The 18,566-nt window shown below is 40.3% G+C and overlaps 1 protein-coding gene across 3 annotated transcripts in view; it reads left to right on the top strand.

Annotated features, from left to right (window-relative positions):
- The window catches only part of SLC35D2 (solute carrier family 35 member D2), a 55,303-nt gene that overhangs the window by 16,377 nt on the left and 20,360 nt on the right, over nucleotides 1-18,566 (top strand). For all 3 annotated transcript variants that reach the window (XM_054727343.1, XM_054727345.1, XM_054727344.1), the window contains 2 exons: nucleotides 10,877-10,944; nucleotides 17,337-17,408. In XM_054727343.1, coding sequence (XP_054583318.1) covers nucleotides 10,877-10,944; nucleotides 17,337-17,408 — 140 coding nt within the window. The remainder of the gene's footprint in view (nucleotides 1-10,876; nucleotides 10,945-17,336; nucleotides 17,409-18,566) is intronic.

Below are 18,566 nucleotides of genomic sequence, written 5' to 3'. Positions count from 1 at the left end.
ACAAATGAAAGTACTATACATGAAATATGAACTTAGAAGGCCTTGGGGGCCAGGTGGAGCCTCTTTCTTGAAGAGACACACCAAGACTCGGACCCGTCTGCTTTTTATCCAGTTTTATATACACATCTTGCTCTCTAGCAATGCATACAGGCATATCAAAGGTGAAGTTTGGTAAACAGTAAAAGAATGATCAGGTTAGAGAATTGCCTTGAGCCACCATTATCTCAACACGAACAATTGGTCCTTTGGCCTTCCGCGTTCCTTGGTACTCTTGTGACAGTATTGGCAAGCGGTGGCTTCCCGCACATAAATACAAATTGATCTTAGAGTACATGTCCATTTCTATATACACGATGCTTCCTGCTTACATTAGGTAGAAGCTTCTTAGTTAAGATTTTGTATATTCAGTTGTCCATTATTGTAACATAATAATAGTAGAAGTGAGTGCTTAGCAATTGACATTTAATAAACGCTGTGTCTTCTGAAATGGCAAAGTCCGGTATCAGATAATACATAAAGGACCAGATCATAAATATTTGGGCTTTGTGGGCCAGACCATCTCTGCTGCAACTGCTCAGCTGTGCCACTGTGCCGTGAGAGCAGCCATAGAAGGTATATAAATGAATTGGTGTAGCTGTGTTCTAATAAAACTTTATTTACATAAACAAGAGACAGGTGGGATTTGGCTCTTGGGTCCTAGTTTGTTGATCCCTGTTTTAAGTTTTCATTTTTAGCATGGATTGACAAAAGCTATGAGTGGAATGAAGAATACAATTTGATATATACAGAAATAACACAGTTTTGTCCATGGTGGAACTAGAAACATGAGACCTGCCATTTCTTCCTGGGATGTGGAATGGAACTTAGTGGACAGATGCTGGGTGCCAGGCATTAGGTCAGACATTGAATCCTTAGAGCATTCCTAAGAACAGGTGGTATGCAATGGGTTATGATGACATTTTGAATTAAGGGAGGCTAAAGGCTAAATTAGATTGTCATTTCCTTAGGGTTAGAAACTCCCATGGCTTGTTCATGGCTGTGTCTCCGAGGCCTGGGAAAATGCTGGCAGTTAGCACTGGATTATTCATCAGGCTGAGGTACAGCATCAGTCATTGGGGACATCCACCGAAAGAGAAAAACAAAATACTGAAGTATACAGAAGATATTAAGCCAGTCATCATAGGAAAAATCAGAATATTATTGGGCTTCCTTACACTTTGTTTATGACATACTATAATTTTTAAACACTTTAAACATTTAAAAATTCTGAAATAATGGTCCATACATAGGGAAAAGGCATTGTATGCAAATAAGTTGAATAAGTAATTACCCTTGTTATCATTACTGAGGTCATGAGCTGGGATCCCAGAATCCTCCTTACCAAAAACTCTTCTGACTTTTGTAATAATAATTATCTTGCTTTTTGGGTAATTTTTCTAAATTTGTATGCATCCCTGAGTTATGTAGTTTAGGTATTTTTGCCTATTTTTGAGCATTATACAAAGGGAATTAAGCCCCATGTGTTCTTTTGTATCTTGGGTCTGATGATGATGATGATGGTAAGATTTATCCACACTGACTCTAGCTGTATCCTTTTATTTACTTATCTGCTTTCCTGTTTAAGGGAATTTGGGTTGTTTCTGGTTTGGGAGCTAGAAAAATAAAAAGTACTGTTTTCAACATACTTATAGTTGGATCTCAGCTAGCAGTCCCATAACAAAATATCACAGACAACGGACATTTATTTTCTCACAGTCTGGAGACAGGAAGTTCAGGGGCAAGGTGCTTGTCGGTGGCTTGTGGACAGCTGCCTTCTTGCTGTGTCCTCACGTGGCCTTTACTCTGTGTGCACGCGCTCCTGGGGTCTCATCCTCTTATAACGACACTGGTCCTAGTGGATTAGGGCTCCGCTCTCAGGACCTTTAACCTTAGTTACCTCCTTAAATGTCCTATCTGCAAATACAGTCACCTGGGAGTCAGGGCTTTAAAATCTGAATCTCATTCCAAAACAGCAAGTGTGCATGCGTTTTTCTGGGAGCTGCATCAAGAAGTGGAGCTGCTGGCTCCGAGTGTGCGCTCATCTTCAACTTGAGTAGGTGATGGCCACTGTTCTCCCAAGTGGTTGTACCAGTTCACACTCCTGACAGACGTGCATCCTGTTGCTCCTCCTTCTTGCCAATTCTTGATATGTCAGTCATTTTAAACTGTGCTGATCTGGTAGGTGTGTAATAACATCTTCTTGGCTTTTATTTGCATTCCCTAGTTATTAGTGAGGTTACGTGCCTTTTCATTTTTTAATGCCCATTTGGATATCCTCTTTTGTGAAGTACTTGTTCAAGACTTTGCCCATTTTTCTATTGGGTAGATGTCTTATTCTTACTGATTTGTGTAGAAGTTATAAAAATATATATTAACTAGAAGCCCGGTGCACGAAATTTGTGCACGGAGGCGGTGGCGGGGGTGGGGGCGGGGTGGAGGGGGGAGGTCCCTCAGCCCGGTCTGCTACGACGCCAGCGTCCTGTGTGCCCCGGCCGGCCTCTGGCCAGAGGCCCGCCCGCCCATCCTCTCTCCCAGCGCCCCGGCCACTATGGGCGCCGCCATCTTTGTGATGGAGTGATGGTTAATTTGCATATTACCCTTTTATTAGATAGGATGATAGTCCTTTTGTTAGTTATATACAGTATTACAAATACATTTTTTTCTGTGGGCATATCTTTTTTTTCCTTTATGATGTATTTCCTATTATGAAAAGGAATCTTAATTTTAAAATAGCTAAATTTTACCAGTCTTTTCCTTTATGATTGATCACTGTTTTTCTAATTTAGAAGATCCTGCTCTACTCTGAGTCTATAAAGATATTTTTCTAGATAAATGGCATATAGTTTTTCAGAATTAGGTTTTTAATCTGCTTGGAGTTGGTTTTTTGTGGATGGTGTGAGGCATCAGTTGTCACAGACTCAGTTGAAAAGTCTGTCCTTAATATTGTGCCACTTGCGTGACGGTGCTGTCCTTCACATGTGCATGGCTTGTTTCCGGGCTCTCTCTGCGTTTTCATTTGTGTTTTCTGCAGTATTGCCACACAATCTCATTTCTGTAGTTTTAGGAAAAGCCTTGCTATCAGGTAGAACAAGTCTTCCCTCCTTGTTCTTGGTCCTTTAGATTTCTATATAAATATTGGAAGTAGCTTGTCACCCTTCAGAAAAATAAACTTTTGGGATTTTGATTGGGATTACATAGGTATTTTTGCTATTGAACGTATTTAGAGGGCATATTTTTATATTACTTTTGTACCTGCAAAACTATGGACTATTAACCGTAATTTATTTGTAGTTTCTTTTGGATTTTTCTACATTCACAATTAGTTAGTCTGAAAAAAGTGACAATTTTGTTTCATTCTTTTCAACATTCTAACCTTTATTTCTTTTACTTCCTTACGCTGTTGCGTAGGCCCTCTGGTGCAGGGTTGACAGAAATGGTGGTACTGGGCATCTTCGTTTGATCTCAGAGGGAAAGGTTTCAACAACTCACCACTAAGGGTGTTGTTTGCTGTTGTTTTTTGTAGATGCCTTTTATCTGTGTTTTTTGTGTTCTGTGAAACTTAACTTAGTGACTCAGAACAATAATCACTGAATTATTTCTCCCAGCTACTGTGGTTAGGAATTCAGGAAGGTCTCAAGTGGACAGTTCTGACGCAGGGCTCCCATCTAGCTGCAGATGATGGCAGAGCTGGGGGTGTGGTTTGGTTAGTGCAACTGGGGCTGGTTAGTATCTCTCTCTTCCCGTAAGCTCAGGCCTCTGCACGTGGCCACCCATGCAGGCTAGTTTGGGCTCCCTTACAACATGACAGGCTCAGGGGAGTCATAATGGGTACGTGTTGGCTGAGTCTTCAGGGTGAGCGTGTTCCGGCAGGCAGGGCCCAAACCGCACTGCTTTTTATGACCTCGCCTCGGAGGTCACACAGCAGCGTTGAATTTGTACATTATTAGTTAAAACAGTCCCATCCAGTTTTAAGAGGAGGAATGTAGATCCTACCTTTGGATGGAAGGGAAGTGTCAAAGTCACATTTTAAAAGCATGTGGAATTGTTAGAGCCATCATTTCTGACTGGGGATTTATCTATTTCTCTCGGTATTTCCATCAGGCTTGGAAGATATTTTTGATTTGTTTTACTTATTTTGAGGCTGTATCATTAGGTGCCTACAAAATTAACTAGTTAAGTCATTCTGGTGAAGTGAAGAGTGTAATTATACGAGGAGGACCTCTTCTGTTTCAATTCGTTTAGTGTCACCCTGGAGATGGCCACAGGCACGCCTGACTACCACATTCTAAAGTGGATTCATAAATGTACCCTCCCCCTCAGCAATGCCAGGACTTCCACCCATTTCTCTCTCCTCACAATTTATGTGCTTTTATCAGCAGATACTTTAATATATACTTGGCCATTATTTAAATTCCACAATATGTTTTATTTCCTTTTTAAAACAATGATCAATGTGTATTCTTATTAACCTGTTGTGGGCGGTGCCACCGGCACCAGATGTTAGACCAGTGCGGTCAGACCGGACCTGGGTTCAGGAACCTCCATACTTGGGTTCTGACTAGGAAACAATTCAGAGCCAAGCCTCAAACTATAAGAGAACATTTATTTGGAAAATCACAGAGGTGGGAGAGGTACGATGAAATGGGCTGAGGAGACAAGTTATGGAGGCAAAGGAAGGGCCCTGGGGAGTGAGGAAGGGAAAGGTGAGATGCCTGGGGAAATGGGGAGGGGCATTGAGAGGGGAAAGGCGGGGGCATCTCCAGGGAGGGACAGTGTGCTGGGTCCTCCATCCTAAGAGTTTTAAAAGGAGGTCCCATGGGGAGGATCTCAATAGACTATTCATCAGCTTTCCAGGGTCCTTTTAGGGTCAGGGTCTCCACTGATTAGTCAACACCAGGGCAGGGATCATTGTCCAATGCTGCTGGTCCCTGAGGTCAGCCATGGGGTCACTTGTCTGGTTTTCCTGCTTTTCTGGGCCTGGAGCTGAAATACAACTGAGGCCTAGATGTTATCCCTAGAGAGGAAAGGTCAAGGGGTCCAAATTGCTTGACCATATACATGCTAGAGGGGAAAGGTCACCCTGGGGATGAGGCCCCACCACCCTACAATTGACCTTTGCTAGGCACCCAGGGCTTTCCTCCCTGGTGACCTTCTGTACCTGGCCCATTGTCCTTGCTCTGCTCATGTCCGTCTAATTGCCTACCACAGATCCATGTATTTATTGCTTTTCTTGACTATTTTTGTCTCACACTTTACATTTTCCTCCTGATTGAAGTACCTCCTTTAGAATTTACCGAGGCGCGGATATGGTGCCTGCCAGTCAGCTCTGTGGTGGGGACGTCCCAGCATTTTTGTCTGGGAGAAAGCTGCCCCTCCAGATCTTGCCCTGATGATAAACAAATTATTTCCTCTATATGTTCCTGGGTCCTTTCAAGCTGCTGCCCCAGTGCTGGAGCTCAGAGGGAGTGAGTCTGATAAGTCCATGCATGGGCCCTTTAAGAGGAACTGCCTGGGTCTCTGGCTGCCTCCCTGTCACTCAGCCATAATCCCTGCTGGATTTTACAGCCTGAAGTTACTGGGACTTCTCTTCCTGGCACTTGAACCCTGGGCTGAGAGCCTGCTGTGGGTCTGGGACCCTTCCTCCTCATGGGAGGCCTCCTCAGCCAAGATATTCCTCCCAATGAAAAACACACCACACCAGGCAAAAAAAATAAAAATAAAAATGGCTACAAACAAGTACCTATCAATAATAACTTTAAACATAAATGGACTAAATGCTCCAATCAAAAGATATCGAGTGGTTGAATAAAACCATGACCCATATATATGTTGCCTACAAGAGACCCACCTCAGAACAAGGGACTCACACACTGAAAGTGAAGGGATGGAAAAATATCTTCCAGGCAAATGGAAATGAAAAAAAAAAAAAAGCTGGGGTAGCAATACTTATATCTGACAAAATAGACCTCAAAGTGAAGGCCATAACAAGAGATAAGGAAAGCCACTTCATAATACCAAAGGGATCAATACAACAAGAGAATATAACCCTGGTAAACATATATGCACCCAATGCAGGAGCACCCAAATACATAAAAAAACTCCTGGAAGATATCAAAGGAGAGATTGACAACAATACAATAATAGTAGGGTACTTTAATATCCCACTGACATCACTGGATAAATCCTCTAAACAAAAAATCAACAAAGAAACAGCAATTCTAAATGACTCACTAGATCAGATGAACTTAATTGACATCTTCAAAACATTTCACCCCAAAGCCATGGAATATATGTTCTTCTCAAGTGCACATGGGACATTTTCAAAGATAGACCACATATTGGTTCACAGGCAAAGTCTCTCCAAATTCAAGAAGATCGAAAGCATATCAAGCATCTTCTCAGACCACAATGGCATAATAGTAGAAGTAAACTACAATAAAAACAATAAAAAAAATTCAAACACTTGGAAGCTTAATAGCATGCTATTAAAAAATGATTGGATTACCAAAGAGATCAAAGAAGAAATTAAAAACATCCTGGAAACAAATGACAATGAAAACACAACAATCTAAAATCTATGAGACACAGTGAAAGCAATTCTGAGAGGGAAGTTTATAGCTCTACAGGCCTACCTCAATAAAGAAGAGAAAATGATAATAAATCATCTAACTCGACAACTTAAAGAATTAGAAAAAGAGCAACAAGAAAAGCCCAGAGTGAGCAGAAGGAAGGAGATAATAAAGATCAGATCAGAGCAGAAACAAATGACACAGAGACCAAAAAAAAAAAAAAAACAAAAACAATACAAAATATCAATGAAACCAAGAACTGGTTCTTTGAAAGTATAAACAAAATTGATGAACCTCTAGCCAGGCTCACCAAGAAGCAAAGAGAGAGGACCCAAAAAATAAAATCAGAAATGAAAGAGGCAAAATAACAAGAGACCCCACAGAAATACAAAGGATTGTTAAAAAATGCTATGAACAACTCTATTCCAACAAACTAGACAACCTAGAGGAAATGGACATATTCCTAGAAAAATACAACCTTCCAAAACTCAATCAGGAAGAATCTAAAAATCTCAATAGGCCGACAACTATGGAGGAAATTGAAGCAGTCATCAAAAAGCTTCTAGCAAACAAAAGCCCGGGGCTAGATGGTTTCACAGGAGAGTTATACCAAACATTCAAAGAAGAACTAAAACCTATCCTCCTCAGACTATTCCAAAAAATTCAAGAGGAAGGAACACTTCCAAGCTTATTCTATGAAGCCAGCATCACCCTAATACCAAAACCAGATAAAGACAACACAAAGAAAGAGAATTACAGGCCAATATCCCTCATGAACATAGATGCCAAAATCCTCAACAAAATTCTAGCAAGTCGGGTCCAGCATTACATCAGAAAGATCATACATCATGACCAAGTAGGATTTATCCCGGGGATGCAAGGATGGTACAATATCCGCAAATCAATAAATGTGATACAACACATAAACAAGTTGAGAGATAAAAATCACAGTCATATCAATTGATGCAGAAAAAGCATTTGACAAAATTCAACACCCTTTTTTGATAAAAACCCTCAGCAAAGGGAATAGAGGGATCATACCTTAACATAATAAAAGCCCTATATGACAAACCTACAGCCAACATCATACTCAATGGGCAAAAACTAAAACCATTTCACCTAAGAACAGGAACAAGACAGGGATGCCCACTTTCACCACTCCTGTTCAACATAGTACTGGAAGTGCTAGCCATAGCAATTAGACAAGAAGAAGAAATAAAAGGTAGCCAAATTGGAAAAGAAGAAGTAAAACTGTCATTATTTGCAGATGACATGATACTGTACATGGAAAACCCTAAAGCCTCCATCAAAAAATTATTAGACTTAATAAATGAATTCGGCAATGTAGCAGGATACAAAATTAACGCAAAATAATCTATGGCATTTCTATACACCAATAGTGGACTTACAGAAAGAGAGATTAAAAAAACAATCCTATTTACCATTGCACCAAAAAAACTTAAGATACCTAGGAATAAATTAACTAAGGAGGTAAAAGACCTGCACTCGGAAAACTACCGGACACTAAAAAATGAGATAGAGGAAGACGTGAACAGATGGAAGAACATAACGTGTTCATGGATTGGTAGAATCAACATCATTAAAGTGTCCATACTACGCAAAGCAATCTATAGATTCAATGCACTCCCCATTAAAATACCAACAGCATATTTCACAGACCTAGAATGAACTCTCAAAAAATTCATCTGGAATAAAAAAAGACCTTGAATAGCTGCAGCAATCCTGAGAAAGAAGAACAAAGTAGGAGGGATCTCAATACCAGACCTCAAGCTGTATTACAAAGCCACTGTTTTCAAAACTGCCTGGTACTGGCACAAGAACACACATATATAGACCAATGGAATAGAATAGAGAACCCAGAAATTGACCCAAATCACTATGCTTAATTAATACTTGACAAAGGAGGCAAGAACATACAATGGAATCAACACAGTCTCTTCAATAAATGGTGTTGGGAAAATTGGAGAGATACATGCAAAAAAATGAAACTAGACCACCAACTTATACCATACACACGAGTATACTCAAAATGGATAAAAGACTTAAACATAAGATGGGAAACCATAAAAATATTAGAGGAATCCACAGGCAGCAAAATCACAGACATATCTTCACTGATACACCTCCCAGGGTAATGGAAACTAAGGAGAAAATAAACAAATGCGACTACATCAAAATAAAAAGCTTCTGTACAGCAAAAGAAACCATCAACAAAACAACAAGAAAGCCCACTGCATGGGAGAGCATATTTGCCAATGTTATCACCGATAGGGGTTTAATCTCCAACATTTACAGTGAACTCATACAACTTAACAAAAGGAAGATAAACAGCCCAATCAAAAAATGGGCAATGGACCTAAATAGATACTTTTCGAAAGAGGACATAAGGAAGGCCAAGAAACATATGAAAACATGCTCAAAGTCACTAATCATCCGAGAGATGCAAATCAAAACAACAATGAGGTACCATCTCACACCTGTCAGAATGGCTCATCAACAAATCAACAAACGACAAGTGTTGGTGAGGATGCGAAGAAAAAGGAACCCTCTTGCCTGCTGGTGGGAATGCAGACTGGTGCAGCCACTGTGGAGAACAGTATGGCGTTTCCTCAAAAAACTAAAAATGGAACTCCCATTTGACCCAGCAATCCTACTTCTAGGAATATATCCCAAGAAACTAGAAACACTGATCAGAAAGGATATATGCACCCCTATGTTCATAGCAGCACAATTTACAATAGCTAAGATTTGGAAACAGCCTAAGTGCCCATCAGTAGATGAGTGGATTAGAAAACTATGGTACATTTACACAATGGAATACTACGCTGTGGTAAAAAAGGAATTCTTACCATTAGCAACAGCATGGATGGAACTGGAGAGCATTATGCTAAGTGAAATAAGCCAGTCAGAGAAAGATAAATATCACATGATCTCACGCATTTGTGGAATATAATGAACAATATAAACTGATGAAAACAAATCCAGAGACAGAGAAGCAGCGATCAGACTGTCAAACCTCAGAGGGGAGGCAGGCAAGCGTGCGGGGGAGAAGGGGGAGAGACCAACCAAAGGACTTGTATGCATGCATATAAGCCTAACCAATGGACACAGACACTAGGGGGGTGAGGGCATGAGTGGGGGGGGGGCAATGGGGGGATAAGGACACATATGTAATACCTTAATCAATAAAGAAAAAAATAAAAGAAAAAAATAAATTAAAAAAATTAAAAAATATATATAGTTCATTGTTTGTAGAATGAACTGGAAATTTACAGAGAAGAATAAAAACTGAGGCCAGTAATTCAATCCAAAAGAGCGGTTCCACCTTAGAAGTGAGATAATGCCTTAACCAACAAAAAACAAACAAACAAACAAACAAACAAAAACCCCACACCACACGTGGGTGTGGGACCAGTCCATTCCATGCCTCTGCCCCTCCTATCAGTCTCAGTGTGCTTTCTTCTTTAATTCTCTAGTTGTAGACTTCCCTTCAGCCAGATTTCAGGCAGTTATGAATGATGGTTATTCTGTATTTTAGTTGCAATATTGATGTGCTTGCTGGAGGAGGTGAGTGCCATTGTTTACCTGTGCCACCATCTTGGTTCCTCTGTCACAGTATATCTCTTGACAATCAGAAAATAATTCAGGAGCTCAGGGCTCAGTAAACCTAATTCAAGTACAGAGCGTGTTGTTTGATTTAGGTAGATAATTATTTTAGGCTTTTAAAACAAAGTAACTTTAAAGTAATGTGGCTGGGACACACATTTTTTGAAGGGGTCACCAATCTTGTGACATTCCAGTGAGAGATATAAACCAATGCCTTTGTCCAGAAGAGTGAATATAAGCACAGATAACAGAAGTTTGCACACCTTTTCACAGCCTTTTGATCTTTATGCATAAGCTGTAAACACCCATCCTTAACTCACCACCCAGGGGTCTCTACTCCACAGAGTTCTTTGTCCAGAGCCTTCCTTTAGAATCATAGTCTATTAATATGGACAAGATCAAGATTTCTGTTTCGATCCAGCTCCCCCATGATTATGGGTATCAATGTCCACCTAACCATTTTGATCACATGGAGAAACGTGTGAATGTATTTTGGGTTCTGGACAATTCACATTTATTGAGGGAAGGGAACTCAGAAGTACTTGCTTAATCCTGCTCGGGAGTGAATGTCACCGTTTTTATATAGAAAGGGAAATGTGTAATTGGGGTTCTAACCAAATATTCATTCTTTTTTATCGAAGCTGTTTCCCCTGCCTCTCCTCTACGTTGGAAACCACATCAGTGGATTATCAAGCACAAGCAAGTTAAGGTAGAGTGCAGGGCAATGGTGGATGGGAGGTTCTTCACTTGTTTGCTTCTAATGGTGCAAAGACCAAGTTTGATTTTTTAAGATATTGCTGTACTACATAATATTATTTAACAATAATATTTAATAATTGCAGAAAATAAGGTGGAGTTTTGAGTTACTTTGTTAATGCTTTTATAAATGTTAAAAAGCTGATTTTTTTGGCGGGGGTGGGGGGTTTATGTTCAAGTTTGAACATAGAAAGTGAGACCTCTAGAATCAAGATACAGAGGGGTGATTTATTCAGGAAGAACCATTTCTGTGTAACTTTTGGTTTCATCACAGTTTTATAAAGCTGAAACATTCTGTTAGATTTGGTATAGGTTGAGCTTAGTACAGGGAGAATGAAATAACAGGCATTATTTTCAAGTATGTGCTATACACTTCTGAAATTTGCATTTATATTTATTTTAGGGTCCATTGATTGACCCTACTTTTGTTAAAAGTCACTGTAAAAAATAAAAATGGAAGTGTAGCCCTAGCTGGTTTGGCTCAGTGAATAGAGCATCGGCCTGCGGACTGAAGGGTCCTGGGTTCGATTCCGGTCAAGGGCATGTGCCTTGGTTGTGGGCACATCCCCGGTTGGGGGTGTGAGGAGGCAGCTGATTGATGTTTCTCTCTCATCGATGTTTCTGACTATCCTTCTCCCTTCCTCTCTGTAAAAAATCAATAAAATATATATATATATATATAATATTTTTTTTTTTTTAAATAAAATATTTTTAAAAAAGGAAGTGTAGAAAGAACCAGCCATCATATAAATGAGGAAACCTGGTGTGAAATATGTAGCCTAATGAACACATCATAGTCACTAATCTTGTGACAAAGATATAAATAATTAAGATTGTGCAAAGGGTGAAAAAAATGGAGGAAAATGCCCAGCCGGTGTGGCTCAGTGGTTGAGCATCATCTCATGAACCGGTTTGATTCCCAGTCAGGGCACATGCCCGGGTTGCAGGCTCGATCCCCAGTAGGGGGCGTGCAGGAGGCAGCCAATCGATGATGTTTCTCTTCCATTAACGTTTCTCTCTCTCTGTCACTCTCCCTTCCTCTCTCGCTCAAAACTCAATAAAAACATTTTTTTAAAATGGAGGAAAACCTGCCTGTATAGTAAGAGTGGAAGAGGCAGGTGGGAGGTAGGCCAGAAGGAAAAGTACATATAAAACGAAGAATTGTGAAATTAGGCCTGTTACCTTTTGCTCTTGTTTGGAAAGGACAGGTGTGGTCAGGAAAAAAAAAAAGTGCCCTGGCTGGCATGGTTCAGTGGTTAGAGCGCCGGCCTGCGCACCGAAGGGTTGAGGGTTTGATTCCTGGTCAAGGGCATGTACCTGGGTTGCAAGTTCGATCCTCGGTCCCTGGACAGGGCATGTTTGGGAGGCAACCAATCGATGTGTCTCTTTCACATGATTTTTCTCTCTCTCCCCTCTCTCTTTCTGTCTCTCCCCTATATCCCCCTCCTCTCCACTCTCTCTCTGAAAAATCAATGGAAAAAATATCCTTAGGTGAGGATTAAAAACAAAACAAAAACAAAAAAACCACCCAAAAATAAAACATAAAATACTGTTTTCAGATATACAATGTATTTTTTTATTTTATTTTTAAAAATATATTCTTATTGATTTCAGAGAGGAAGAGAGAGGGAGAGAGAGATAGAAACATCAATGATGAGAGAGAATCATTGATGGGCTGCCTCCTGCACACACCACACTGGGGATTGAGCCCGCAACCCAAGTATGTGCCCTGACTAGGAATCGAACCATGACCCCCTGGTTCATAGATTGATGCTCAACCACTGAGCCATGCTGGCCGGGCTTCAGTTACACATTTTAGTTGGTTTGTTGTTTCCTTCTGGGATCAGGGCAGTCATTTTTCCTTAATTGTCTCAAATTTGTTTTAGAGCTCCCTATGGTGGAGGTTTTTGCTGTCTTACCATGTATCCTCTTGGGCTTCCTCTGAGTTTAGCTGCAGCTCTGGGGGTGCCCTCAGCTAACTGACAGCTGCCCACCTCTCACATTCGGGGCTCTGCCTCCCAGATGAGGGCTTCTTTTTTAGTGATCCTAGTGGGAACATCTTTTTTTTTTTTAATTAAATTTGTTGGGGTAACATTGATTAATAGCATGATATGAATTTCGGGTATACAACTTTATAATACAACATCCATATACTCTGTTGTGTGCTTACCAGCTGATGTCTAGTATCCTTTTGTTACCATATGCAGGGTGGGGCAAAAGTAGGTTTACAGTTGTTTGTATGGAAAATAATACAAAGAATAAATAAATAATAGTACAAGAATAAACTCTGTTTTGCATACTCGCAACTGTAAACCCACTTTTGCTCCACCCTGTATTTGACCCCCTTTACCCTTTTTATCCTCCCCTCAGCTCCTTTCCCTTCTGATAACCACCATTCTGTTGTCTGTTTCTGTGAGTTGTTTTTTTTTATTTGTTTCATTTCTTCATTTGTTGCTTTTTTGTTTTATATTGAATATACAGTATGAGTGAAAACACATGGTTCTTGTTCTTTTCCATCTGACTTACTTTACTTAAGAGCTTTCCATGTTGCTGTAAATGGCAGTGTTTTATCTTTTTTTTTTCATGGCTGAGTATTATTTCATTGTATACATGTACCACATCTTCTTTTTTTTGGGGTAGATACCCAGAAGAGGGATTGTTGGGTATTATGGTAGCTCTATTTTTAATTTTTTGGGGAACCTTCATACTGTACCAATTTACATTCCCACCAGCAGAAAAGAGTGTCATTTCAACAGTTAGTGCTCAGACAACTGAACATCTACACACGGAAAACTGGATCTAGACACAGGCCTTACACCTTTCCCAAAATTAACTTCAAAATGATCATACACCTAAATGTAAAATGAAAACTATAAAACTTCTGGAAGAAAACTTAGGAAAAAATCTAGATGATCTTGGGTTTGGTAATGAGTTTTGAAATACAACACCAAAAGTACAGTCCATGAAAGAAAAAAAAATGAAAGCAGAACTTCATTAAAATTGAAAGCATTTGCTCCGAAAGACAGTGTTAAGAGAATGACACACCACAGACTGAGAGAAAAAATTTGCAAACACATATCTGATAAAGGACTTGTATCAAGTAAATGAAAATTTGTGAGTTCATATTGACAGCAAAAACAACTCTCATTGGTTACCAATGAAGGTGACAGAACACTATTATGACTCTGAACCTTTATAAATGATGCTTTTATCCTGCCTTTCCTGTGGGAAATGGTGAAAATTTGTATTTATTGAAGAAATTTAGACAAAAAATGCAGAAGGGGTGATATAGCTAGAAAGTCACCATTTTGCAATTTGGAGTGGAAATAATGGGTCTAGATGATAAGTCACTATTAGGTGAAAAATTGATGTTTAATTGTCCCAGCATCATTTGTTCAAAACACTGTTCCCTCCCTATTGTAGTGTCTTGGCACCTTTGTTGGAAATAATTGACTATAATTGTAAGGATTTATTTCATTTTTTCATAGTTACTATATCTTTATTCATGCTGTTGAGCATCTTTACTATCATTACTCTGAACTCTATTTCAGATAAATTTCTTACCTCTGCTTCATTTATCTCTTCTGGAGAATTCTCATGTTCTTTCATTTTTGGGTTGTTTCTTTGTCTCCTCATTTTGGCTGTCTATTTTGGTTTGTGACTATGTATTAGGCAGGTCCTCTACACCTCTCAATCTCTAGTGCAGGACAGTGTCAAACACTGTTTCTGACTAATTAGATCAGGCAAAGACTCAAAGCCTCCAGAGACTGCCTCTACCTACAGACTAATAGGATTCCAACTTGAATTGCCCCCAGGCAATTGTCCTCAGGTGTGGTGAGAGTTTTTTTTTCAACAGGGTGGGGCAGCTGCTTCTGCCTGGAGGCTAATTATTACTTTTAATCTCTTAAGTGGCCTCAGGCAAGGTGTTTTCCAATAGGGTGTGTCAACTGTCGTCCTCCCAGGCAAGGCAGATGTCTGTGTGGGAAAGATGTCCTCCTATGCATGAAGGAATGACTCAGAACAGGAAACTGGGGGTGTCTACCTTCTGAGCTCTAATCCCAAGTCCCCAGTCCTGGCTTCTGCTCCAGTCCACTCTGCCCTCCCTCTGCCAGAGCACAAGGTGGGTGGCGCCACAGGGAATTTTGTGTGTTGGCCCTTTACGAGGGTGCCTGCATTTCCAGCTGTCTCTCCCTGGCAGATGGCAACCTGGCCAGATGTTGTGTGGGCACCCTCCTCAGTTGTGGTGCTCTCTGCTGGGGGGCTCATCTTGGGGATTAGACCCCAGAGTTCTCAGTGGCTCCCCCCCGCCCCCCCCCCCGCCACAGCTGAGATATCTCTTCGGAACTTCAGTTGCTATCTGTGGGCACCTGGCCAGCCCTTTTGTGCCTCCACCCTTCCTACCAGTCTCTATGCGGTATCAGGGTTCTCCCCTGTGAGTCTGGATTATTCAGGAAATTTTCTGTGTTTTAGTTGTAATTCCAGTTTGTTCCTGGGAGCATGTCCGTGCAGCATCCACTTACTCTGCCACCATCTTTAATTTCAGTCTGATGCTGAGCTTCTCAAGACTCCACGGCAATGACCAACAGCTCAACTCACTTCCAAACCAATTCTGAGGGGGTGCTCTGGCAACCAAGTCCTCTCTTTGTTTGACTGTTGCTAGGGACGCTTCTCCTAAATACTGTTTTAAAAAAATGATTTTTAGAGAGAGAGAAAGGGAGAGAGAGAAAAAATAAATCCATGTAAGAGGTTGCCTCCCACACACACCCTCAAGGGTTTATTGATTAATTATTGATCCTATTCCATTGATTATATGTCTATCCTTAAACCAGTACTGATTATTGTAGGTTTGTAGTAAATTTTGAAATTCAGTCCACCAACTCTGTTCTTTTTAAAATATTGTTTTGGCTTTCTGGGTTCCTTGCCTTTCCATATTAATTTTAGAATCAGCTTGTCAATTTCTGGGGGGAAAATGCCAGCTGAGGTTTTGATAGGGATTGTGTTGCATCTATGGATCCATTTGGGGGAGTATTTCCATTTTAACAACAATAAGCCATCTGATCCATAAACATGAAATGTCTTCCTATTTAATCATCTTTCATCTTTCAGCAATATTTTTGTAGTTTTTTTTTTCTTTCTTCTTTTTTGTAATTTTCACCTGAGGATATGTTTTTAATGATTTTTTAGAGAGAGAAGAAAAGAGAGAGAAAAACATCAATCTGTTGCCTCCGGTATGCATCCCAGCCAGGGCTTGAACCTGCAAACTTCAATTTCCTGACTAGGAATTGAACCCGCAACCTTTTGGTGTATGGGATGGCACTCCAACCAACTGAGCCACACTGGCCAGGGCTATTTTGTAGTTTTTAGTGTAGAAGTCTTACACTTCTGTTGTTAAATTTAGTCCTAAGAATTTTGTTCTTTTTGACGCTATCCAAGTGGAATTGTTTTAATTTCCTTTTGGATTGTTCATTGAGAGTGAATATAAATACAATTGACTTTTGTAGACTCAATTTTGTTTCCTGCATACTTGCTTAGCTCATTAGTTGTAATAATTATTAAATGAGTTCCTTAGGCTTTTCTAAATATCCACTCCAAATAAAGATAAGTTTCTTTCTTCTTTTCCAAACTGTATGCTTTTTTCCCCTTCCCTTTCTTTTCTTTTTCTTTTTTCTTTTTCCCCCCTAATTGCCCTCTTTAGGACCTCAAGTTTAATAGTGAATAGTGGTGAGAGAGAACCTCCTGGTCTTATTCTTGATCTTAGGGGGAAAACATTTAACTTTTGATCATTAAGTATACCTTACCTGCTTTTCTTTCATTAATACTTTTTAAATCCTCACCTGAGGGCATGTTTATTGGAGAGAGAGAGAGAGAGAGAGAGAGAGAGAGAGAGAGAGAGAGAGAGCCTCCCATAGGCGCCCTGACCAGGGATCAAATCCACAACCTAGGTATGTGCCCTGATGAGGAATGGAAGCCACAACTTTAGGTCTACCAGATGCTCCAACCAATTGAGGCACCTGCCAGGGCCCATTTACTGACTCCTGATACCTAGTCCCAGTTCGTTTTGCCGAAGGGTCCATTGGTTCTTCACATTGTCTACTAGTTTTAGCACAGTTTTGTAGTAGTTGGATGTTATGATGTTTTAAATAGCTAATAAGTGAAAGTGGCATGAAATTATTTCACCTTCATTTTTAGAATTATTTAATGTGATTTGTTAGTAGTAGTATATGTGAGAATTAGATTAATTCCTCATATTCACTTGGAAAATCGGCGCCTTAATTAAAAATGTAAAGCATGTGAAACCTTTTTTTTTGGGTCTGATGTTATTCTGCTTGCATCTTTCCCTGACAGCCTGCCGATGTTCACCGTGCTCAGGAAGTTTACCATCCCGCTGACTTTACTCCTGGAAACCATCATACTCGGGTGATTGCTTCTTCCTCGGTTCCTCTCTCCCTTCCCTGCAGTCTTTCTCCCTAGCAAATCCTCAACATCCCGTCCTCTTTCCAAACAGTTGATTTGAATTACTAGTAGCTGTAACTTAAGGACAAATAGTTTAACTTAAAAGCAGTCTCCTGTTTTCATGATTCCCTACCAACTTAATGAATGATTTGTTTTGTTTTATTATTCTTCACCAGAGGATATCTTTGCCATTGATTTTCCTACAGAGAGTGGAAGTGAGGGGGAGAGACAGAGAGAGAAACATCGATGTGAGAGAGACACATCAGTTGGTTGCCTCCTGCATGCACCCTGACGGCGGCTGGGATTGAGCCTGCAGCCCAGGTACCTGGTCTTGACCGGGAATCGAACCTGGGACTCTTCAGTCCGAGGGCCAACACTCTATCCACTGAGCCAAACTGGCTAGGGCGAGTGATTTTTTAAAAAAATCCTCACCTGAGGATATGTTTTTATTGATTTGAGAGAGAGAGGAAGGGAGAGAGAGAGAAACATCGATGGGTTGCCTCCCACATGCACCCCCAACTAGGGATGGAACCCACAACCTTTTGGTGTATGGGATGACGTCCAACCAACTTTGCCACACTAACCAAGTCATGAGTGATTTTTTAAATTGTAGTTTTACATTAGACAAATAATGCATGTTTGTGGTAGATATTTATAAAAAGCCGCCACCACCACCAAATAGATGTAAATCTGTTTCCTGATCCAGATGGAATGCACACTGATTTTGGAATACAGAGGAACAGTTGTCCACACTAAACTGTTAGGGTAGGAGGGGAGGGGAGCTGGGATACCCATTCTGATGCAGAGATTATGATGTGACATAATCAGAATAAGTTGATTTTTATAATGTTGGTTTAGAAATTTCTCATAAGGATACTGAGGTTGACATTCAAAAAGGTCATTCCTGATTTGCTGTGAAGGTTATTTAGCCATGCAATTTGGGTGGTGGCCCAATGCTTGAAGTCCTGCTGTTGAATTTTATCTTAACCTTTGGATGCCTGATAAAGGACATACTGACTAGCCCTACCAGCACGAGCTGTCCTGCATTTTGTCTCAGCATCTCTCCAGTGAGAACAGAGAAAGACATTCATAATCAGGTGAAGGCAGTTGCTTAAGAAATGC

The sequence above is a fragment of the Eptesicus fuscus genome, chromosome 15 (assembly GCF_027574615.1).
Source record: "Eptesicus fuscus isolate TK198812 chromosome 15, DD_ASM_mEF_20220401, whole genome shotgun sequence".
In the NCBI taxonomy this organism is placed as follows: Eukaryota; Metazoa; Chordata; class Mammalia; order Chiroptera; family Vespertilionidae; genus Eptesicus; species Eptesicus fuscus.
The sequence above is the reverse complement of the archived record's forward strand: the minus strand, read 5'-3'. Positions and strand labels throughout refer to the sequence as shown.